Raw genomic sequence first — 25,922 nt, forward strand, 5'->3', positions numbered from 1 at the left:
CGAATCGATAGTGGCTCGCTGCAGGTATTTCCGATGATATAAAACGATAGAATCTATATATCTCATAATGAATATCTAGTTATACAACATAAATATACATACACAAGCATTTTGTGCACCACCGATATTAGAGTATAATGTTTACTAGGCTGCTAAATACGCCGAGGATGGTCTTGTCGAGACCGACCGGGACGCATTTCCAGCCGCGCTAACCAGTCAACGAGAGTAAACATCGAACAGTCAAAGATATATGTAAATATCAAAATTGGCAAAAATCAGAAAAAGATAAAAGGAATCATATAATGCAACTGGTGGTGTGATTCCTGGCCAGAGAAACATTCGAGGAACCGTTCGCATTACATGGCAAGGGAAAACGAAACAATTCTTACATATTATCAATAATTGACAAGGGGTAAGGGATGCGGACAATCATAGTAATAGATATTTAGCCAGGAAAGTGTGTAATGAAGATTTCTTTAACAATAAAAAACGCTTTCTACGTATCTTTCAGAGGATTTAGAAGGAGGTGCATTGATGTCTGACCAAGGATTACACCACGTTCACTAAGATTAACGTGTGCTATACATAGCGCAGTGCAGTGCAGGCGGCAGCTGTGGGCTACGGCTCAGCTATGAGAAACATTACCGGTGGATCCGCGACCGAGTGCGACTTGCAGACCCAGCGAATCGTGCGTTGCTCCGGGTAACTCCAACAAGAGTACCAACTGGCACGTTTCCACTGGGTGGTTTCATAATCGCGCATGTTTGTATATGTACATTATATGTCGACTGTATACTGTATACTGTATTTACGTGTGTGTATGCCCGATAATATCCAGGTATGGCGTGTGTATTAAGACTACGAGTGATTTTTTTTCGGCGCTCTCGCAATCAAGAGATCATCGAGCGAGCGAGCAAGCGCGCGCGCTCATGGTTCTATTTATACTTCGATATGTCAAGGGAGTTCATATTTCAGCTCAATTTTAATTACTCGTATGTATTTCAGTTAATGGAGATCGTTGAAGCGCAATTCTCGAAGCGCCGCTCGACATCCACTTAAGAGGATCCTTCAAGTGTACTTTTTTACCGACGAAAACACCGTAATTTTCGGAAGTATGCCATTTTTTATTGCCTATATAGAATTAAAAATCCTTCTCCAGTTGAAGTATACACGCAAACGGACACGTGAAAACTCTATACAGTATAAGATATTAAGAAAGAAAATAAGTATAAAATTATATTTTTATTTATCGACTTCTTAAATCAACATGGCGTCATAGCTGTCAACTTGTACAAATATTACAAATATTATTCTTATAACATTCTTATAGCTTTTATGCATAAAACAGTAGCTTCCATGATTGTGTATTGCACTGTAAAACATTGTCAAACTATAAAAACTGAATTTAATTGCCTAATTAATAAATGGCATTCTTCCGAAAATTTCAATCCGTATGTACCTAAAATATCGGTAAAGTAGAGTGGAAAAAGCAATACATCTTCTTTATAAATAATGTGATAGAGAGAGATACGGGATGAGGACGCTGTAATAGTGTAAGAGTACACCGTTCAATGAGGGATCCCCTTAACACGAACGAGAATTTCTATTGTGGAAGTTGACATAAATACTCTCGTAGTGCGATTCATTAGCCACGTTCAAACAAAAAAGTGACATAAAATTCAGATGAAAATTGCACTCCCTCTTCGTATCCTTCATTTCCGAACCGATTCTCGAGATATTTACAACTTTCACCTCGACATTTTCTAGCATTATGTTAAATTAGTTCCGTTGATTACGAAAACCTTCTGCGGAAGTTCACGAATACGCGTCTTTCTTACACGGTAACTTTAACTTTACTCGTAGAAATTCTGGAAAAAGTAGCTGCCTATCGATTACCGGCGACTATACAGTAACAACTCTTTCTCTCCGCTATTTTACGACGCGGGTATCGATCGTTCGCGGTGAAGAGGTGAGGATTCCGCGTCGGTTCGTTCGGCAATTTTTCGGCACGGCGATTAAGCACGAGAGTTTCTCGAGAATATTTCAGAGAGAGAGGAAAAAAGAGAAAACACTATCGACTATTTTATCCGCGCGCACGAAGCACTCTTGTAAATAAATAAATAATTGACGATGCTCTAGCAAAAGTCTCCGCTGTCTCGATCGCTGTAAAGACCGAAGGCCGGTGATCAAGTATTTACGGTCCGCGACGTAATTCGACGATTTAACTTTGATCATCATACGTAGACTTGGACGCAGAGTCCGGCGTGACGTGTCGTTCGTTGCTTTATAACTTGCACCTGCTATTTCCGTTTGGAGAATACGATTCGACTTCGTTCGACATATGGCACGAGTCGATCGAGAGATGAGGAATAAAGTGACACGTGGTCCTTATTCCTCCCCGTCACGTTCCCGTCTTGAGAAACAATCTCGGAAGAGCGCCTTTATGCGACGAACGTAAAAAAAGTTCAATTCCATATTATTGTCCTTTATCTAGCTGTCGAAATTTCCCATGTTTGATCAAAGGATCTTCTTCTTATCTTTCTTTTAACTTAATGTGCGATTAGCTAGAAGGCAGTGGTATTTTTATCGAGGGATTTTTCACAAGAAATTTTAGCAATAAGTGATGTGTCTAGTGATATACTGGCCCGATAAGTATTTTTATTTTAAAAAAACGAGGGACATTTCCCTCTCGTTTTCCATAGTCTTAAAAGGTATGCTCGTTTTATTGCGTGACTTGACATAAGTTGTTTAGAGAGAGCGCGTATCTGATCCTTTTTTGATACATAAAACGCGGTGAAAGATTCAAGGCATATTTGAGTGACTTCGAGAGAATCTGAAGACTAACATCGAATTTACAAGTCGCTCTAAGGAGATTCTTTCTCGAGACGTGGAACGCTCAATGTGGATTAGTGTTTCGAGAAGACGTCGGTCTCGTTGATGACGAGAATAGCAACGTCATGTCGATTAGTGAGCGTTGTCCAGTGTTGCCTCTGGATGACAGTAGACTGAGTACCTTGCTGGCAGAACGAGCGCTTCCAATTCGGCGGTTAGATGCCGTCTAATCATGTGTTTGGCCGGCGGTATACCCAACGCGGTAGCCATGGTGTCACCGGTGAACGATGGCTCCAATACAACCAGAGCACCATGTACACCCGAGTCTGCAGAGAAAATTTCGATTTCGATAGTTCATGGAAGTTTTATCGGAGTTAAAGTGAAAGTGCTCTCCTTTATTCGCACAAATTTTTATTTTTAAAATACAGAGTGTCCCAGTTATCTTCCGTCATCTTTCAAAGACAGATTCCTGGGATCATTTGAAGACGATTTTTCCTCAGCGAAAATATCAATGAAGGCCATCATTTTTTGCATGTTCCCGATTTTTGTCATCATATATCTTTGCAATTAAGTCTTAAATTAAAACTCAACTAAAGTAAACTCTATTTAAAATTAATCAAATAATGTGGTTTTGTTAATATTTTATTTCTACAAAGCTTAGTTTACGAAAAACTCCTTATTTCCAATCACTTATAATTCGAAAATTATTAGTGCCTCGATATTTTCATTGAGGAAAAATCGTCTTCAGATGATCCCAGGAATCTATCTTTGAAAGGTGACGGAAGATAACACCCTGTATATGTATATGTCGCTCAATAATCATTACGATAAAATTTGAAAAATCATATAAAAGTAAAACTTTTTTCATGATATAAAAAAAATTATGATTTACGCTATAAGCTTAAACAATTTTTAATGATAGATTAGAATCGCTTGTCGCGCGAAATTCACCTTTCAGATTCTCGGCGTATTCCGTAAGATCGATATTCCTCGCCCACCGAATGAACCTTTGATTCGTCCAGACCAAAGGATCCGTGTCAACCTGCTCGCATTGATGTCTCCTGACAGCGAGTGCCTGAACATCACAGAAGCATCACGTCATCTCTTTAAGAGTATTACTAGTGCAATTAATCGTTCGATTAACTTTCGCAAATACTGATTTCAAAGCGATGGATCGTCTGTGGTTTAATGAGATCGTGTAATGCTCGCTCACCTGTCGATCGTAATTCAGCATCCGCAGCAGATGAATACCGTGAACGATGCTCGCCTGATGAAACTTTCTCGTGACCCCGAGCAGCTTCTCGAGCTCCTTCTTGCTGAGATGATCCAGCATTCGCGCATCCACCATGTTGGTGGCGAAACTCTCCGAGTACTGGCCCAGACCGAGATCCGGTAGCCATTCGGAACTGACCCAAGTATGACCGAGCTGCGCGATGCAAGGATACCGAACGTGACTTGGATGCCGATGTTCCTCGATGGCCAGACGTAGCTTCTTTCGATGAAGCGGATGCGTCACGCCTAAACCGGCCTCCAATTCGGCATCGCTTAGCTCAAGTAGGACCTGCAAGTAGCGGTCGACGAATGTCTCGAAAACACGGTTGCAGTTGAGATGGAAACATTTTGAAGAAGATCTTTGCATACGAAAGATATATGTCTAACGCGCGATTGAGATTAATCGCGAGTGAACTCGAATGATTCTAGGGGACTCCGCCCTCGTATCAACAGGTTGAACAACTTTAAAGCACGCTGGTGGAACAGAACAAATCGACGAGTCCTTTACCTTGCCTGACTTGACATTCTCGGCGCATCGTGGACCGTATTGCGGCATCCCGAGAGCCACCTCTAACCAGGCTAAAACGGTCGGGGCTCGCCATCGTTCCATAGGCACGGAGGCTGCTTCGCGAAGCAAACGAAGTTTTTCGGCGTAACCCTCTTCGGTGAGCGGCGACCACGATCGATACGGATCAAAGCCATCCGCAGCCTCGTTGCTGCCGCTTCCAGCGTTGGTGCTGTTTGCCGTCTTCCGATGTCGCGAACGAGCGAACACTCTGTAAAAAAAAAATATCGATCCACACACACATGTCGTGATTAGGGTTGCACAAGACCCAAGACAAGACAATATTCATAAAAATATTGTATTGGTATTGAAAATTTTCAAAAATTTAAATCTTGTCTTAGTTTTGAGTGAATATTGGTAGCAAAAATAGTTTTGTATTGTCTTGTCTCGATTTTATTAACAATTTTTTATCTAATATTAAAAAATTATTTAAATAATATTTAACATAATTTTTGTAATATAATTTGAAATAATTCTTACTATTGTATTATATTTTAATTATAATTATTATTATGTAATCGATATAAATGCCGTTTATTTACATAAAAAACATTTACTGTTTCATGGAAAACAGAAATTAATAACTATTTATAGGCTCCAAGGGAATGTACAGATATAAATATTTGGAGTGATAAAAAAATCAGGTTCATATTTATCCCACATTGTCAATGACTCGAGACATTTTAAGTCAACCGCCTCGTTCGTGCCAGTAGAAAGACTTTTCTCAATAGAAACTCTGAGATTATGTCAAAAAATAGAATCAGATTACAAAGTAAATCTTTAAAAGCATTAATGTGCATCAATTACTGATGAAATGCTCTTTAATGTTTAAAATTTGCAAGTTTGATTTTTAGTTTATAAAAATGTTATATTGTATTAATATTAAATGTTTTTAAATTGATTAATATAAATGTTTTTATTAAATAAAATTTTTTTAAATTCGTATATAGTGATTTTTTTCATTTACAAATATAAATATTTTAGTTTTTTTGAGAACCAATAATCTTGACAAGGCTAATAATCTTGACAGTCTTAGTCTTGGTATTGTCTTGATAACTAATTAAAAATCTTGTCTTGATCTTGTCTTGAAATTCAAGACAAGACAAGACAATATCAAGACTAATCTTGGTATCCCATGCAACCCTAGTCGTGATACTCGAATGGAATACTTTTCTTTTGTGTACTTTGATAATATCCATTACAAAACACAAATTTTTCTGTCTCTTCCAATATTTGTGATCTCGTTTCGCGAGGTTTTCATTTCGAGATATTACATTACTAATCAAGTGAATCCAATTTAGAATAAATAGATACTTTTGTAAAAATTTTGATCGATTTCAAATTTTATTAAAAATAGAGTTTCTCTCGATGAAGATAAATTTAATGTCGGTCCCGCCAATTCGGCGGAATAATAGAAACTTCAGAGATTTCTATATTGAAACGGTACCCTGTTTCATAACTAAAGAGCTAATCCATCATTTAAAGTACAATAAAATCACCTCGCGAACCTGCCATGGGGATGAAAGCCTCACCGATATATAATATCGGCTGTAGTATCTAGATGTGAAAAATCAATACGTTTCCCCTATATCCAAAGAGTCGTCTCGTTTCAAAGGATTCTGCTATTTTTGCACCAACAGTCTTTGTTATTTCTGCACGTCGCAAATCTACATCGATCTTTCTCTAACCTCGTTGTAAAGAGTTGCAGTTTCCCTTTTACCGTGTTCACCAACTCATTTCACCCGTATGTAACACATTGTTGGGGAACTGACTGAGGGACTCGCGCGGTAGGTAATCGCACGCTCTGTTGAAATTACGTTCTACGAGTTGTCAAAGTGCAAAAACTATCGAGCAGCGCGGCAGCTGTTATGCGCGTTTGCGAAAATCAATGAACTTGTGTCGTACGCATTTGAAAAACCAGTCATCGTCCCTCGTGTGCGTTTAATTCCGTGGTGCGATTTAGTCGATCGGAAATCTTTCGTTTTTTTTTCGTAGAGTTATTTATCGAGCGACCGCTCATTTTGTGTCATGCGTCAATTATTCGCCGCGATAAAACAGTTTAATTCGCATTTACATATAAAATTTACATATAAAATGCATCACTTATCGCTCAGTCATCGTTCGCATTTCCCCGATAATCGCGATTAAATGTTTGCGTAATGAGCTAAATAATCGATGTATCGCTCAATTAATATATAATTAGTATTGATATATTATATTAGGTATATATATATTAGGTATACAAAAAAAACTATTTTTTTTTCATTTTGATCTTGAAGATGACTTTGTCGCCAATTTTTATTGCCATATTCCTAATCAGCGCATCGAAATACAATAGTATGTAAAATTTCAGAACAATCGGAGATATGCACTTTTTGGAATTGCACTCTTCATATATTTATATATTTATATCAATATATTTTTTATATCAATATACAGGGTAGCCTCGAACGTTCCAGACTTTGAGATCTTATAGGAAATTTAATTTTGAACAAAAAATTTCCTATAAACATGGGTCGAAAAATGTTTCCTTAAGAAGTTATCGCTCCGATGAAGGAAGAGCAAAAGATGAAAAGAAAATGAAGTAAAAAGAAAATGAAACTAAATAAATTTCTTGAAAAACTTTACTCTTTACTCATTTTTTACCTTACTCTTTTCCTTACTCTTTATTCATTTTCTACTATTACATACTATTACTAAAATATTAGTTAAAAAAAAATTATTTTATTTTCATAAAAGAAAAAGATTTTTATTTTTTATTTTTATCGTTTTTTCAAGAAATTTATTTAGTTTCATTTTCTTTTTATTTCATTTTCTTTTCACCTTTTGTTCTTCCATCATCAGAGGTTTTTGAACGATAACTTCTTAAGGAAGCATTTTTCGACTCATGTTTATAGGAAATTTTTTGTTCAGAATTAAATTTCCTATAAGATCTCAAAGTCTGGCTGGAACGTTCGGGACCACCCTGTATGTACACAAACATATTTTTTCGAAATTAAATTTACATCATTTTCGAACGATTTTCGCCTTAGAAAAATCCCTAAACGTACATAACGGAGCGACTTCCTTACCTTGAAATGGATCCCCATGTGCCGCCGCGAGTGGCGGACGATCGCGAATGCGCGGCAGGTGCGACGACAGGGGGCGGCTGCTTGTTCCTCCTCGGCTCGGATTCCAGCGGGCTGGATAGCTGCTCGACCGATCGCGATAGCGAAGAATTATCTATGGACCTTGAGAATGCGTTTAGCGGTGACAACGTGGGGCTGCAGTCCTTTGGCGTGGTCGCGGCTGAAAACACGAGATCCGATTGAGCGCCGTATGACTTTTCTCTCGGAACGAAGACAGAAAGTAAACAGATAGAGAGATGGAATGTAACGAGAGATATGCGAAGGATGTAAATGCGAAAGCCCCACTCATATTAGTAAATGGAATCGTCAATGAATGATATATGCTACGCGAAAGTTACTTAATTATGCTACGTCACGTAGAGGGAAAATTAATATTCAATAGAAGGTATTAAAAGAGATGCACATATGACAGAGAGACAACAAATTAATTGGCGTTAGTGTCACTAAAAGGATGTTGTTAATCTAAGGACCATCAATTACTTATTATCATTTAGTCTATTTAAACATGTCGCGATTTCTTTTATACTGAAAATCGTTTCGGCAAAGTTCTTGTACTTGTCGAGCCATTATTCTGTTTAATGACATAGCGAAGGGTAATCGATGCAAGTCACATAAAGAACACACAGCGCGTCGTGCAGCGATCCGAGTTCGAGTGCAAAAAAGGTCCTTCTCGTGGGCATAACTCGTTCTTGTCATCTGTCAGATTTGCGGTACGTGCATGCGCATGCATTCGAGCCATGTAGAGCAGGCAGGGTTTATGTATCGAGGACACATCCTCGGGGACCCTCTCGGCACCGGTTCAGGCTTCCTTACGCATCGAAAAGAAACGATGATTTATTCGCCGAGTGTCCTCGATCCCTTTCGAAATCACCGTTCATCGTATTTAAGGCGCACGCTCGCGCACACATAACACACACACACACACACACACCACACACACACACACACACACACACACACACCGAGAGATAAATGACTACAGGGTGACCGGAATTCGATAGCGATCGATTTTTCGCATCGTCGTGATTTTCGAAGAATTTTATGGGAGAGAGAAGTGTCGACGCTGATCCTCAACGATGGAAATGTTTTGTACAATTATTTTGTACAATTAATGCGTCAAATAATTATCACGATTAATAATTAATCCTGCGCGGTCGATCGATAACGACTGAACCGGCCACCCTGTGATCGTTGGTGAAAACGAGGGATATCGGAGGAAAAGAGAAAAAAGACGCACATAGAAAAGCAGCACAGGCGTCGATGAGGAGGACACGACGAGATGGAAGGTGGGGGGGAGAGCGCGAAAAAGAGAATGACAGGGGTAACGTGACGACGACGACGACGACGACGATGATGACGACGACAACAACGACGACGACGACGACGACGACGACGATCAGTGATTTATGCTCTTGGACACTTACATTGGTATATATGGGATGGTGCTACGGAGGATACCACGGAGATGCTGTCCATGTCGAGACCGCTGCCCTCGACCGTAATTGTCGGCGTGCCTGCGCGGAAATATATAAAGGACATCAATTCCGAGCGATGGGAGGAAGAGTGCGGGGAGGTGTCGATGGGGCCCCATCGGAGGCCTTTGCGTCTCGGGGCTGTCAAGAACGAGCTTTCCTCGAGGTCTCGCTCGCTAATAGACGAGCTTGTGTTCTTTATGTCGCGCGTCGTCCTTATTACGAGGATAATGCGAGATCACCACTGATAGTGAACACGCCGCGGACACGTTGAAAAGTGCAAAGTAACTTGACGCCCCTGACTTTTCGTCGCGAGATGACGGATGCGGTCATTAGCGAAAATTTCTATTCGGTTAATAGGCAAAGTTTTAATTGATAATTTCGCGCGCGCATACGGAATAATGTTTAATTGGCTAATTAACTTTTAATTTCTCGGTATATTATTAGCCGCGTGAAAAATTCGAGAGAGAAGCTCTCTCTCACTGTTGTAAAATTAAAAAATTTTTCTATTTCCCTCTTTTGATGAACTATTATGTTATTGGTTTATAATTTTAGCGATAGAGAGATTATGTATTTAAAATCATATCAAATTAAATTAAATTGATAAATAATTGTGTAATAGAAACTTATTTATATGACAATACATCATCAATCTCCTTGTTATTCTCAAGCGTACTCTCCTTTTATAAAAAAACGTTGAAAAATAAAGCAATAGAGCAATATCCTGAGCAAATATTTAACTCGATAACGTAACATGATAAGATTCTAGATAATCCTGAAACTTGAGTGCTCCTCGATGCACGTTCGAAGTACATCCTTTCGTGATTTCGCGAAAATCATCCCCGCGCGCTCTTTAGCGACCGCGAATGTTTGCCGGGAAACCCAATCGATCAAACCGTTTTGATGCAACGGCACGGCGATTGGTTGAATAATACATGAAGGAAGCGTGCTCGATTAGACTGCCACCACCTATGTTCGATTAACATTCGCGGCTGATGGACGTTGGACTATTTTTCAAGTCGGTACTTAGCCGGATGTGCACTGCAAGCCCCTCTAACTAGACGATTAATCTCGGAGCTCGTTGCACCTAAACGCCAGGGTCATTATCTCTTAAGCGCATGTCACTACGATTGTGATTAATAGTAACGGTAGAGATAACATACTTCTTCGAATCTCTTTCTTCTCGCGTCTTTAAGCTTTCTATTGAGAGATCAGTAACTACACGTTCGTATTTTTTGATATTATAAAACTCTACAAGAGTGTTATGTATTATTTACTTCAATTAAAACTAGACTGAAATTGAATATTAACATGTAGATACGAGGGTGGTTTGAAAAGTCCGTGCAAAGTCAGAGAGATGGCACCAGTGATGTGTTCAATCGAGGTTATTTTCAGTTAGTAGCATCTCTTGGAAAAACACACATCAAATTTCAGCCAGATCGGTCTATTTCTCTGTGTTTGGCGTTCGTTTGAATCGAGGAAATCGAGTGATTTCCAAAAAATGGATGAAAGAGAATTTGTGTTGATCAAACATTACTTTATGAAAGGCAAATTGTCTCAGAAGATTACAGAAAAGCTTGATAAACATTATGGTGAATCTGCACTTTCCATTAGAACAGTTTATAAGTAGTTTCAAAATTTTCGGAGTGGCCATATGAACACTGCTGAACGTTCTGGACGCCTTGTCTTTTGGGATTCGCAAGGAATAACCCTCATCGACTATATAGAAAAGGGTACAACTATTACAGACTATTATTCATCGTTATTAGACCGTTTGAAAACCGAGCTGCAAGAAAAACGTCTATGATTGGTAATTGCACAAAATTGGCACAAAAAAGTCCTTTTTCATCACGACAACGCACTAACTCACTTCTCTAGAGTTATAGCCGCAAAATTAATGGAGTTAAGGTTCCAATCCTATTCTTCAGATTCCCTTGGACTACTTGTTTCCAAATATGAAGAAATGACTAGCGGGAAGGAGATTTTATTCATACGAGAAAATGATTGCGGAAACGAATGCCTATTTTGTAGAGTTCGATCAATCTTATTATTCAGAAGGTATCAACAAACTGGAGCAGCGTTGAACGAAGTGTGTAAGTCTAAAATGAGATTACGCTGAAAAATAAGAAAGGTTTATCTCGAAAAATTAAGTAGTTTTCATTTTTGCACGGACTTTTCGAATCACTCTCGTACATATAAAAAAGCTCATTCTTATTAAAAATATTAGAGAAAGAAATCTTTCGAATAGATTCACGAAAAGATACGTTGATATAATGTTATTGTATTGATATAACACGCACACAGCAGCTTGAGGAAATTTTAATCAGAAAAGGAGATTTCTATGAAAAAATTATGGTCAAGGCACTCATTTCATGTAATCGCTGCAATGTAAACGTAAATAGATAAAAAACCTAATGCACTTATTATTAAAAATGAAATCTCTCTCTTTCTTCCCCGAACATGTTTATGAAAAGACTAAAGCTAATGCGCAGCTTCTACTTAAAAAAATTGTAATCATAAAAAGAGATTTTAATTAAAAAAAAATTAATTAAGGCGACTCATTTCATATCATCGCCGCAAAGGAAAAGGGCAATTCCGCGCTCGAACGTGGACGCTCATCGCGCAAACAATTTACGAGGAGACATGTAGTTGATTCATTTAAAAATTTTCCGCTTTCTTGCACATTCCTCCTCCCTTTCCCCCTTAATATCCAAGTATATCCTGCACTTTGTCTCGCGCGATAGATTAAGAGGAAGAGAGACCAAAGCAGTGCCGAAACGTCGTCGAAACTCACCGTCTGTCGTCGAGTCCGACAGATTCCCGCCGACGCTGGTCGCGCCGCCGCTTTCACGATCGCTGGATCCACGAACCCCGCTGTCGGCGCTGCAGCTGCCGCGATCGCCGGCCTGGCCGCCGGAAGATCCCCCCGCACCCGCGCCGCCGCCCGCGTTACCCACGGACATACCGAGTTCGGTGATGCCCAACGGCGGCTGCGAATTCACGTGGGGGATAATGCCGCAACCTCCGCCACCGCCACCGCCGCCACCGCCGCCGCCTCCGCCTCCACCGCTGCTACTCCCGGCGCCGGGAGTCGCGGCGCCGTTCACGCTGCCACGTGGAAACGACACCAGAGACTCCTGATCGCTCAGACAGATCCCGCCGCCGCCGCCGCGTTCCGCCAGCTGACGTTGCAACTGCAATATTCATGCGGAAGTGCAATTTCGAAATGTGAATCATTACGAGACATGGGCTAGGTATAAATAATATGAATATATTAGGTGTGTGAATTAATTCAGTCCGTTTTTTTCTTCCAAAAAAAGACTTTAGTGTGAAAAAACATGAAAAAGTACACTAATCAAAGTATTTGCCATCATTTGCTATTATTTTATCCCATCTGTATGGTAGTTGTTGTATTCTGTGATGGAAAAACGACTCGTCCTTTGAAGCGATCCTTTCATTGAGCCATTTCTCTATTTCTTTATAATTGTTGAAGTGCTGATCCGAAAGCCCGTGTGCCATCGATCTGAACAAGTGATAATCGGATGGAGCAATGTCTGGTGAATACGGCGGATAAGGTAAAACGTCCCAGCCAAGTGCTTCCAAGGTGATCTTCACAATCTTTCCAACATGTGGCCGAGCATTATCGTGCTGGAAGATCACTTTGTCGTGTCTCTTTGCATATTTCGCTTATTCTTCAATGCGTTGTTTAAACGGATCAATTGTTGTTGGTAAAGTTCGGCAGTGATGGCTTGACTCTGTTTTAATAGCTCATGATGCACTACACCCTTCTGGTCCCACCATATATAGAGCATTACTTTCTTGCCGTGAATATTCCGCTTTGGTGTCGATGTGGATGGTTTTCCTGAGTCGCAAATGGATTTCCTTCGTTTGGGATTATCGAAATATATCCACTTTTCGTCTCCAGTCACAATACGATGCAAAAAAACCTTTTCTTTTTTGCCTGGCAAACAAGATTTCAGACATGGTTTTTCGCCTCTCGATGTCTCTTTCTTTCAGTTCGTATGGCACCCATCTTCCTTCTTTAAATCTTTCCCATGGCTGCCACAAATGCACAGAAATTGTTGATCGATCAACATTCAACAATTGTGCGAGCTCATGTTGCGATTGACATGAATCTTCATCGATTAGCGCCTGCAATTCCTCATCCTCGAACTTCTTCGGCTGACCTGGACGAGATTTATCATCGACACTGAAATCATTACTTTTGAAACGTCGAAACCATTCTCTGCATGATTTATTGGTGGGAGCACTTTCACCATAAGCTTCTACGAACATTCGATGATCTTCAGCGGCTGATTTCTTCAAATGAAAACAGAAAATGAAAACTTTCCAGAAATGATGTTTTTTGGGCTCGAATTTCGATATTTTCGAATCAGATAAACACGATGTAATTGTTATAAACTCAAACGTTTATCAACTGAATATTATTGCCAGATGTCAATACTAAACCATAAAGCCTTTTGCAGACATTAGAGGTTAGAAAATTACATAGTACAGCAATTGACCGCCAGATGGATCGAATTAATTCACACACCTAATACCTCCCTTCTCGCTAGAGAGAAACGGAATTTTTATGTTTTATTTGTTTCGTCGAGTATTGAGTGATCGCTTGTTAAGTTACATGTGAAGAATGTTTAATTACGTTTTTAATTAATTTTGTTATATATTGTAATTTTTTTTCTCTTTCTTCTACGGCCATCGAGCTCTTCCGAGCCGAATCAATGTTAGACTCGTCGATCCAGAATTATACGTTCGACTCACCTCTTTTATGGTCGCGTGTGCGTGCGAGAGGGCGGCCTCTTTGTCGGCTAAACTAGCCGCGAGGCTCAGGCTTCGATCGGCCTCGTCCCTCGCCGCCCTTAAGAGACTCCAGCGTTCCCTCTCCCTCTCCCGTTCGCGTTCCTCCGACGGCATGCTGGCTCCTTGCTGCTGAAGACGTCCCAGGGTCGCCTCGTTCTCCCGCATCCGCTGCAATCAACGATCAAAGGGACCATGTCCAGGCAGTAACTCCGCCCACAAAACCTTCACCATCTACCGTGGCATGCGCGTGTTCCGAAAATCGCAAGGAGCACAGCGATCAAGTGGCAAACTGCTCGTTTCGATCCTCGTAGCATTCCCTTCTCTTTACGATACACGTCGGAGATTTATTAATCTCGCTCCGGAAAAAAAATATCTATGTATTCGCTATTGAAAAATAATTGTATTTTAATACACGATCAGTATATTTCAGTGTTTAACAATGTTAATTTCGACACTGCAAAATCAACATTGTAAAGCATTTGCGGAGTGAATTAATAATTAATTACGGGCTTGATGTGGGGATATAATGATCGGTATTTATGACGAAATAACTTGAGCCGCGCACACCGACAGGCCGATGATTTCGTCGAAATAGCAGGCAAACTAATAACGGCGATGAGGGTAAATAGCCGTTGGAAATCAAACTGAATTCGGGGATAAACATCCGGCTAAAATTTCATGAAATTCAGTCAACGTGTTTCGCTTTCGCGAAACGTGTTTCGAGCAGTCATTCTATTGCTTATCTCAAGCGTGTCGCCCCGAGTGAAGAACAGACGAGACGACAGAAGAGATTCGAATGTTCGATACACACGTAACATAGACAGATTGACGTTCATTGCTGATAAGTCCCGCGTTGCAAGCATAATTAATGCTTGAGTATAACTGGTTGTAGCACGCGATTAAGTGGAACAATCAAGGATGAACGCGGCGCAAATTACTTTCATCCAATGATTAAGTATTTCTTAAACATTTCTTCTACAAAACTGGACCTGGACAAGGAAATTACTTTAATTGACTTTCTGTCATAGACATTACGAGATTTGATCAAAAAGTTCTCGGAATTTTTTAATTTCGTACGCTATACGCATACACATATTAATATAGACTGCTTCTAGAGTAATGGGAGAGGTCTTCCTGAGAGAAAAGGATAATATGAATTTATTTGTGTTTCTGTCACACGCATGTCTGTTATTAAAGTCAATAACTTGAAATTGTATCATGTGCGTATCAGAAAAAGACAGATACACAAATTAATTTATGCTTCTTTTCTCTCAGAAGGACACCCTCACTTAGGTTTCACTTATAAATAGTCTATGTGTTAATATGTCTATGGTTATACGTAACTGTTTGCACTCATCTTTTTTTCTAGTGTTAGTGTGTGTGTTCGTAATATTCATATGTATCAAGTTTCAATACATATGTATCAAGTTTCATATTAAATACGTAGTTTGTTTTTTGACAGGCAAATAAGTAAGATGCATTTTAATGCTCGATTTTTTAATTTTGAAAATGATGGAACAAAGAATTTGCATTAAATTTTGCGATAAAAATAAAATAAAGTGCAGTGATGTGATGAAAATGTTGGAGAAGGCTTTTGGCGAGTCTGTTATGAAAAAGTGTTTATGAGTGATACAAAAAGATTTCGAAGAGGGCTGTGAAGACGTTGAAGATGACGAGAGAGTTGGACTGCCTGGCACATCAACTATCAAAAACATGGAGGAAATTAAGAAAATCGTTCTTGATAATTGCCGAATCATTATTAGGGAGGTTGCTGAACAAGTTTTACGCCGTTTGTGTGAAGCAATCCGTAAAAAGCGATCAGAATTTTGAAAAAACAACTCGTGGAAATTACATCACGACAATGCACCAGCTCACACTTCTGCTCGTGAATTTTTGGCAAAAAACAACACTGTAGTGATGCCTTAGCTATCGTATTCGCCAGATATAGCCTTCTGTGACTTTTCTCTATTCCCAAAGATGAAGAAAACCATGAAAGAACAACATTTTGCGATCATAGAGGAGATAAAGGCAAAATCGCTGAACGAGCTGAAGACTATATAAAAAAACGCGTTTCAGAAGTGTTTTGAGGATTGGAAAAACGCTGACATAAGTATGTTATATCCGATGGAACCTACTTCGAAGGGGACCATATAAATATGATGAATAAATATTTTTTGAAATAAAAATTTCGAGAACTTTTTGATAAAACCTCTGAGTATACTGAGACTGAAGCTAATGATACCTTCCTGCATTGAAAATACAAATGTATATACTCTACTTCTTCATGTCGCGTGAAATTTTCAAGTAAAATTCTACGGTCAAAGTTCGATTAAACGATACAATCACGACGAGAACACAGATGTGTTTTCCGCGATTAGGAAGGTAACTCGATTATATTTTAGCGAATAGACGTGACGTTTAGCATCGACCATTAGCCACTCCATCGACGATATCGACTCTACGGCAAAGTTAATCCACTTATCTCTCCCTCGAGCGTAAGTAACTCTGTCGTATGTATAACAGGTGTTGCAGCAAGGTTTATCGGCTAAACTTTGCGGCAACACGGTTATTACAGGCGGTGCAGATCACTCGGGCGTCGGTTGTTAGCACGTCGTAGCTTCGGCCTCAAAAACTATTGCATCATATCGCCTGGAGGAGGCACAAAGTTTGTTATAATTGCGACGCTAAAGGACGTCATTTACGCGAAAGACACTCCGGGAAAAGTTTCCCCGAGATTTTGCTCTTTCGCATCGTACTAATTCATCTTGCTTATGATAGATTTATCTTATCTTATCTTATTGCACACAGATAAAGCGTATCTGCTAATTAATTATTTCAAAGACTAATAAACTTTGTAAACTTTATAAGAATCGTAAGGGAAATTTGAGGGAACTTTTTTTACCATCTTATACGCCTGCAGAGTTCTTTCCTATTAAAATTTTTCAGCGCGTGTTCATAAACATTCATAAAGCTCTCGAGCATATTAAATTCCTTGAAAGCGGACTACTGTATATAAATGCGCGGATAATGTCTGCAATTTTCCATGGCAGAGCGATGCGAGAGAAAAACCTAAGTAGTTTGGAAGCTTCAGCGCAGCGAACAAGTAATTCCATCAGCGTTTCATAAATGCATCGTCGGGGTATGACATTGGATGATAAACAGGAAGGACCGGAAAACACGTCAAGGCTCGTGAAACCGAACAAAGGCGAGCAGATTGAAGGAGATTGCACGCGAAAAGGCAGGTTTGTTCACGCACATCGACTAGAGAATTTCTGTATTGAATGATACGCGTCAAATTTAGGACATAACATGGAATGTAATATAAATCGCAAAAAGGGTAGTTTATTAAAAGACAAAAATAAATATTATATGTATTCTTTCGCGGAACAAAAACTTGAAGAAAATTGAATTACAGAGCTAGATAAAATAAGTTGGAAGAGCTTGTCAGTTATTTCAGAAATCATCATAAGCAATTGCGAAGATATTATGTTACCTTGAGAAATTAAATGCCGGAAAAATGCTTCTCCTGCTCGGAAATACAGTCGCCTCGCAGAGAAAATTGAGAACAACGAATAGAAAATCACAAGACGCGCCTGTGTAACCAGGTATAATAATACGTCGACACTTGTGAGAGAGACGAAGTAGATTACGCGAGAGGAGAGAAAGAACACGAGTGTAAATGAAGAAGGAAGGGAAATAAAAAAAATTGACGACGTATTTTATAGAGGGAAAACTGTCGTAAAACCGAGGACGACGCGTGCATTTTTTTTCGGTATGGCAGAAGCAACATAAGAAACTTGTGCGTGCACCGTCGCCTGTCGGTGACGTTTAGTCTGATATTTTCATCAGGAATCTCCCTCTAAGTCATTTTGTTGGAGAAATAAGTAGTAGCGAAATTTCAACTTTCGTGACATCAAGCTGTCAAATGGAAAAGCCTGTCCTAATTTTGATAAATATTTGCTATGTGTGATAAATATATACAGTGTTTTCAACGAAAATAATTCATTATGACGATATATTATGTATGAAATAGTTTTTTTTCTTTTAAATTTTTATTAAGAAATATATATTTATGTAAAATTTTTTTATTAAACATTTCATGTAATTTTCTGTGTACTGGTAAGAGTGGGTTCCTCTCATGTCTTAATAATTTTTCCTATAATAACATCGTGCTTTTTTGCTCGTTGCAGAATTTCAACATCAAACTTCCATTTCGCCGCATTGTATTTTTAATATAAAAAGCCTTTTTAATATACTAAGCTTTTTAATATACTCTGTCACAAAAGTGTAGAATCTTAGAAATTAATTGCGGATTCCTTCGATGTCTCATGCGTATGGAATAATATTATTAATAATATTTTATTAAAACGTCAATATTACATTACCAGCTAGCATTACGATTTTTTTTTATCTTCACGCAGCAATCATCCGGAGAATAATACAATAAATATTAATTATTACTAACATTTTATGTGCACGAAATTATGTTATTTCATAAATAATATCATCAAAAAGACATTTGAGAAAAATTATTGTTGTTATTATAAATTTGCAATCGAGTGAAGAGAGAAAGGGGTAGAAAAAGATTGCTTACTCTTTCATCTTATTATACTTTCTAATCAATTTTTAAACATCATATATTATTAATAAGTTTCTTTTTTAAATTTGTTTTATATTAATTTTACTTTCTTGAATAACTTTCAGATTTTTGTGAAATATATGCCTGTCATATTTTCAATTTACTTTATAATTAGTTTTATAATTAAAATTGAATTTGTTTTCCATTTAATTAATTTTTATCATAAAATTAAATTTCGTGTGGATGTCTTTAATTTTATTCCTCAATTTTATATTCCAATTTTCGTTTCGCCAAAATAACTTCATTAAAGACAAAGCACTTTTGTGTATATATGTCACTACATGCATAATCCGACGCATCTGTGTGCGTTCGACATTTTACATAGACCTTTCGAGACATGGGAATACTGGCCTCAGGCCTTTCGAGAACCGAGGCTGAGTCACGTCTTTGTTCCGGGGTTGATAACAATCGGTAGCGACAAAAGCTCGCAACATTATCTCTTTCTCTTTCTCTCTGTCTCGGCACATCGTTACACATTGGTTAAGACCAAACGATCCCGTTATATCGAGGGGAGCAATCTTGATACGCGATGCGCTCTCGAAGTCGGTCCTCGAGCCTCCTTCAGCACTAATAGCGTTTGACCCACCATTTTCACTATTCTTCGTGTTTCTTATCTCCTCGAGAGAAAAAAATTGTTCAGGAATAAATCAACCTGATATCGACCTTGAACTTTACACATACATTTCTGTGTGTCACAATAAGATATACAGAACTTTCAACATCAATCGCGCTTTTTTTTCTTTTAATGCAACGAAATTGAAAGATCACCCGTCCAATGCACTTGGTGCACAGAGTCCAGTGATGTTCGTCGGTGCAAATGCCATTTAACGGAGTTGAAATGAGCGCGTCCCGACGCGACTCGGTCATAACGGTCTCGGCAAAATGAGAAATTCCAACAAGTTTAATGAAAGTATTTAACGGGCAAAATTGCCGACTCCGCTCGCCAGCTCGACATGCGCGCATGAAAAGATTGAAACCGGTGGTCGGGTGACTTTAACTTCAACCGTTGATATCAAGCGATGCAGTAGCGTCGCGACGCCAAATACATAAAAAAACAGGTCCATAATTCTTCTCTCCCTTCCCATACGGTACAGAAATATGGCAGCAACATTGCAAAAATATTTCTTTGCAAGATTGCAACATTGCAGAAAGATTGCAAAATGTTGCTGCAATATTGCAGCAACGCTAAAATGTCCGCTTGTAGAAATATTGCAATGCAATATTGCAGCAATGTTACGGTGCAACGTATTTGTAATATTAAATGCGTTTTGCTACAAATGCAGACACCGTTTTAAATTTAATAAATAAACTTTGAAAATATAAAAAAATGTTTAAGAAAGGAAAAAATGAATTATTAAAAATTTATTTTAATAATTCTAACAATTTGTTCCTTTTTTGCATATTACATCCATAATTTGTGGTTTTTTTTTTGCCTAAATTATATCAATTATATTTCATTTGGAAAAAATGCCTTTAAAAAAACAGCTATTAGTGTTTTTATTAGATGTTTCTTAAATATTTATCTCAATAATACTCAATATTACAATTATTTTACATACATTCGACACCAGAATATTTTAATACGTGCAATAAATGAATTATTTCCTATTTACTCATTCAATTAAGAAAAATCTGTTTAATATTCTGAAACCCAATGAAGGATCCAGATTATTAAACAAATTATCTCTCCCACATTAGGATTCAGAATATTAAGTAAATCAAGTCAGTTTATCGCCAGAAATTAAACTGACACAAGACAAGAAATATAATTACTACATTAATCTTTTGTAGACCTTATAACCATCTTAGATGAATTCGAATACGAGTTAGTTAAATTGGGTGTTGCCGCATAGCGGCAAGTAAAGAAACACATGTTATACATTTTCGCTATGTTAAAACGTTGCTGCAACATTGCCAAAGTAATATTACAAAATAATATCTCTGCATTATTGCTGCAACATTACACTGCAGTGAGCAATATTGTAACATTGCAGCAACGTTGCAGCAAGCTTCTGTGTTGTATGGGTTTTTCAGTGCGCACATATATATATATATATATATATATATATATATATATATACATATATGCGCACTGATATATATATATATTTTTTTTTTTCTATAATTCTCCTCCATAATATATTTTTTAATGTTCGATGTGCGTTTGACAATGGCATCTGTAAACGGACATTTCTGCTGTGGTTTAATGAAATTTCAAGTAACGAGCCAATTACTGATTAACTGCCTGGAGCGGCACCGATCGCGTTGTACATAAAAGTTTTTTAACTAGATTTTCACACAACGGCCAAGCATCCTCTCTCTCTCTCTCTCTCTCTCTCTCTCTCTCTCTCTCTCTCTCTCCCTCTCTCTCTTTCTCTCTCTCTCTCGATATTTCCGCGTCGCTTCATAAAGACGCATTAGAGGCGAAATTAAAACCCACGGGAAACCCAGCGGTTTCGTTAGTCGCTCGTTCTCGCGTTGTTCTCAATTTTCATTAGCTGGTCGCTTTAACGCGCGAACGAAGGATTTTGTTACGCTTTAATAGTTAAACCATTCGCCCTGCGTCAAGTCGTGTCGCATTTTCTGCAGCGACCTACCTAGTTAGGATAACGAGATGGGCGAGGTTAAGTTCCTTCTTGTCTCTCTCCCTCTCTTTCGCGAATATTTTTAGGGAAAATATTTTGCCGAGGACACAGTATTATCGATAGGGTTTCATCTCTCGTTACGATATTTAAAAACTCAACATTCAGAAATCGCCACAGTATCGCTAATGGATATTGCTACGTGCTAAAGATTGTGGAAATGCACAGCGTCGGCACAAAATGATATCAAAGGATATTTATAAATGCTAACGACACGCTCGGCGTAGCGTTGTCTCTTTATACCGGCAGCAATTAATATGTCACTCTGGAAAAAAAGTAGCAGCTCTCTCTCCCTCTCTCTAATGCTATTTCCAGCACTTCCGGAATTATAAAATCCATATAAGCAAATCATCTTTTTTTCATATGATATTTACTGAGTGTTCCATTTATTGCCATGTGAATATACATCGAGTTTACTTTTCCAGTTCTTTTTATAATGATTAAAAGACGAATCAGAAAAGGGGAGGAAATTATAGCAGTGCCGAGGCAAGTTTGAGAGTTGAACGTTCATAAATATCGAGTGCGCCACTTTCCTCGGTTTCACAGCCATCGTCTTTCCTTAATTCACCGCCCTATCGAGAATCGATCCTTCTATATGAAACATGCAAATTGCGAGGGGAGAGCATTAGAGTTACTTCTCGACTGTTTATTGCATCCCCGTTCGTGGAATATAAAAATGTCGCGATTAAAATTCCCGAACACAGCTACTCCCGTATAAGTTAGACGACGCGGTTTCTCACGAATGCGTGTTAGACGAAGCGTGTGTTAAGAATCTTTTAATCCCACCCGATGTAAATTATGAGAATATTATTTTCGCAGAGAGAAAGAGATGCCATCGAATACTATCAACGGATGGGAAAGCAATTTTAGAACATTTTTGTCAGAGAAAGAATTATGGAATCTTTTCAATATCCTCGATTCTAACATGATTCCATCGGATTCTTCTCGTATAAATCGAAAGTTATAGCTATCTTACACGAAAGATAAAAGAGATATTCTTCGTTTCTCGAGAATTCATGTTCTTCTATTTTCTTCAAACATACCTTTCCTTGAAAATATATATTAAGCTCGACTTTTAAATCGTCTAAGGGATTGCTTATCATCTCGTAGGACGCCATTGTTCGCTGTACTCTCTTCGCGGTTTTATTATCACGGAAAAAATTGTATTCTTAACTTAAGAATATGCCACTTATCTTTAGAATATATTCTACTAAAATAGGCATCAAGAGGATCCTCTTAAGTTAAGAGGAAAATCTTCTAAAGAGATATTCTTAACATACAGAGAAAAATGTTTCTTTGGATTTAATAAACTTTGTTGAAGTCAAATAAATTTAATTATTGGAAAAGTTTTTTTTCGTTTAATTTCAAATAATATGTTTAATATTCTGAATCTCAACAAAAAATCCAGGTTATTAAATAAATTATTTTAAATTCAGTTTGAAATTAAACTGATAAACAGTGATGTCAGAAAGAAGATGCGGCTCAAAAATGCACACAATCACCTGTGTGTGAGCAGCGTCCTCTTTCTCGCACCACTGTTAAGAGAAAAAAATATACTTTAGATCTTACGTTAATACAAGTCATTTATACATTTCATGATAAATATTGAATACGAAAAGAAAAGTCAAGAGTGTAGCGACAAATGAAGAAACATGTGCCATTGCATTGCACGCATGTCGCGCACGCGGAAATCGAGTTGCGGCGCAGAAATCGCAAATTAAGAATATATTCTTATTTATTAAGAATATTTATTAAGAGGACTTATAAAATACACGGTAAAAAACATTTTGTATTTCTGTTAAAATTTTCTCATGTAAAAATTTTTGTGTTAAATTTTTAACATACTCTTATGTTAATGTAACATATTATCGTTGCATTATTTTGACATTTCTGCGTTGAGTTAATATTCACCGTTTCTAAGAGTTAAAACAACACAATTAATATGTAAATGCACGAATTTTTGATTAAATATATATGTTAAAATGTTATATGTTAAAATGAACAGATAAGTTGTGTTATTTTTCCCTCTATAACAATTTCCATATGTTAGATCGATCCATATGTTATATCTCTTCTGTTATTTATCATAAAAATGTAAGAATAACATTTTCTTTTAATTAAATTTAACATTATAAATATGTTAATTTAACATAAACTTTATTTCCAGATGAAGTTTAAGTATTACACTTTTGTGTTAATTTTTAAACATATTACTTGTGTTATTTATTTACATACTTGCCTTTTGTTAAATTAACATTAAAATTAGAGTGGATAAATTGGGACATGTGAAATATGTTAAATATAACACAAAATTTTTTATACATTTCAAGAATACAATTTTTTCGATGATATTCTCAACATTTTCCGACACTAAATATGACTATTACATTATTAAAATGAAAAGAAGGTATTCAAGAGAGACATGCTGAGAGTATTAATGTCATTCGCGAACACTCACCTGTTCGTAATTTCGTATAAAATCGCGGAGTTCGCGCTCCTTATCCTCGAGGGTGCCGTAAAGCGCCTTCATCTGATTGAGTAGATCGAACTTCTCCGCTTTGAGCCGCTTCCGGTCGGCCTTCAGCGCCTGCAACGCTTCCTTCGCGTGCTGCAGTTCCACTTCCAGGGCGACGAAGCGGGCCTCTTCCTCCATCGCGGCGTCCTCGGCGCCGACCTCGCCGCGTGCCGCCCCGCTCAGCAACAGCCTCCTCAACCTCGCGACCTCGGCTACCAATCGCTCGTTCTCCAGTCGCAATCTCCTGGCACTGGCCAATTCCGTGTGTCCGCCGCCGTGAATGTTGGAGAGTCTGGATGCGACAACCGGATCGCCAATTCCTAGACACCGAAGAAAAGATTCCATTATTCAAGAGAGATAGTCATCTTCTCACCCCATACAGCACAGAAATATGGCAGCAACATTGCAAAAATATTTCTTTGCAAGATTGCAACATTGCAGAAAGGTTGCAAAATGTTGCTGCAATATTGCAGCAACGGTAAAATGTCCGCTTGTAGAAATATTGCAATGCAATATTGCAGCAATGTTACGGTGCAACGTATTTGTAATATTAAATGCGTTTTGCTACAAATGTAGACACCGTTTTAAATTTAATAAATAAACTTTGAAAATATAAAAAAATGTTTAAGAAAGGAAAAAATGTCTTTAAAAAAACATTTATTAGTGTTTTTATTAGATGTTTCTTAAATATTTACCTCAATAATATTACATACAATTATTTTACATACATTCGACACCAGAATATTTTATAATACATGCAATAAATGAATTATTTCTTATTTACCCATTCAATTAAGAAAAATCTGTTTAATATTCTGAAACCCAATGAAGGATCCAGATTATTAAACAAATTATTTGTTTAATAATCTAGATCCCTCATTAGGATTCAGAATATTAAGTAAATCAAGTCAGTTTATCGCCAGAAATTAAACTGACACAAGACAAGAAATATAATTACTACATTAATACTTTGTAGACCTTATATCTATCTTAGATAAATTCGAATACGAGTTAGTTAAATTGGGTGTTGCCACGTAGTGGCAAGTAAAGAAACACATGTTATACATTTTCGCAGTGTTAAAACGTTGCTGCAACATTGTCAAAGTAATATTATAAAATAATGTCTCTGCATTATTGCTGCAACATTGCAGTGAGCAACATTGCAGTGAGCAATATTGTAACATTGCAGCAACGTTGCAGCAAGCTTCTGTGCTATATGAGACAATTTATACGAATATTTAATTCATTCTTCTATTATAAAATAGATTGTAAAAAAAATGTAAAATGTGATCCTGTTTTCGTGATTCCACGTTATCAAAACGATTGTTTTTTAACATGAATTATATTTCGTGTGAGAGAACACGTTATCAATTTGTAAGGCTCACAATGCGATTCGTGTATCTATTATACGGTTCGTGTATTTCCGGAATGATATAACGCTGCGAGATCCGAAGCAACAGTGTTCTCAGGTAACGCAATGGACGACCCGCTATCCGAGATAATCCGCGCTCAATAAGACCGAAGTGTGAAAAAAAGATGGATCGACTAATATAATAGCCGCCATTAATTAAAGCTCCCCCGGGTTACCTACCGAGAGAATTAGCCGGGGACGAGGGTCTGCTACTCGGTGCCGGTCCGGGCGGTTCATTGTCCTCGTCGCCACGCGCGTCGCCGTCCACCAGATCTTTATCGGCGTCCTTCTGGTCGTGATCGTTCATCTCCTTGCTGGATCGCAGGGAGTCGCGGTTAGTCGATATCCGGAGCCGCTCCACACTGGAACGGTCGCTGCCGCCACGATGCAGGAAACCGCCGCCACCCCGATTGGCCGAGCCCCGATCCGGACTCGCGCTGCCCGATCGGGAATCCACGCTGCCGCCGGATCCACCCAGCCGCGTCTTCTCCAGGGCGGGAGCGTACGGTCGACGGGCCTTCTCGCTCGGGCTACGGCAGGGCGAGCCATTTCTTCGTTCTGGAAAAGAAAGAGAGTTGGAACTTTTTTTCGAATCTTTTCCAATGATAAGAGGGTCTTCATAAAA

At 38.2% G+C, this 25,922-nt stretch overlaps 1 protein-coding gene across 3 annotated transcripts in view; it reads right to left on the reverse strand.

The window, feature by feature from the left end:
* The window catches only part of LOC105251103 (kazrin), a 184,548-nt gene that overhangs the window by 7,316 nt on the left and 151,310 nt on the right, over positions 1-25,922 (reverse strand). For all 3 annotated transcript variants that reach the window (XM_025414127.1, XM_025414126.1, XM_025414125.1), the window contains 10 exons: positions 25,478-25,855; positions 23,830-24,206; positions 14,052-14,258; positions 12,064-12,463; positions 9,222-9,311; positions 7,741-7,957; positions 4,613-4,880; positions 4,046-4,393; positions 3,784-3,907; positions 3,014-3,158 (listed from right to left, as the gene is read on the reverse strand). In XM_025414127.1, coding sequence (XP_025269912.1) covers positions 3,014-3,158; positions 3,784-3,907; positions 4,046-4,393; positions 4,613-4,880; positions 7,741-7,957; positions 9,222-9,311; positions 12,064-12,463; positions 14,052-14,258; positions 23,830-24,206; positions 25,478-25,855 — 2,554 coding nt within the window. The remainder of the gene's footprint in view (positions 1-3,013; positions 3,159-3,783; positions 3,908-4,045; positions 4,394-4,612; positions 4,881-7,740; positions 7,958-9,221; positions 9,312-12,063; positions 12,464-14,051; positions 14,259-23,829; positions 24,207-25,477; positions 25,856-25,922) is intronic.

Source organism: Camponotus floridanus, unplaced genomic scaffold, assembly GCF_003227725.1.
Source record: "Camponotus floridanus strain SB8 unplaced genomic scaffold, Cflo_v7.5 scaffold77, whole genome shotgun sequence".
In the NCBI taxonomy this organism is placed as follows: Eukaryota; Metazoa; Arthropoda; class Insecta; order Hymenoptera; family Formicidae; genus Camponotus; species Camponotus floridanus.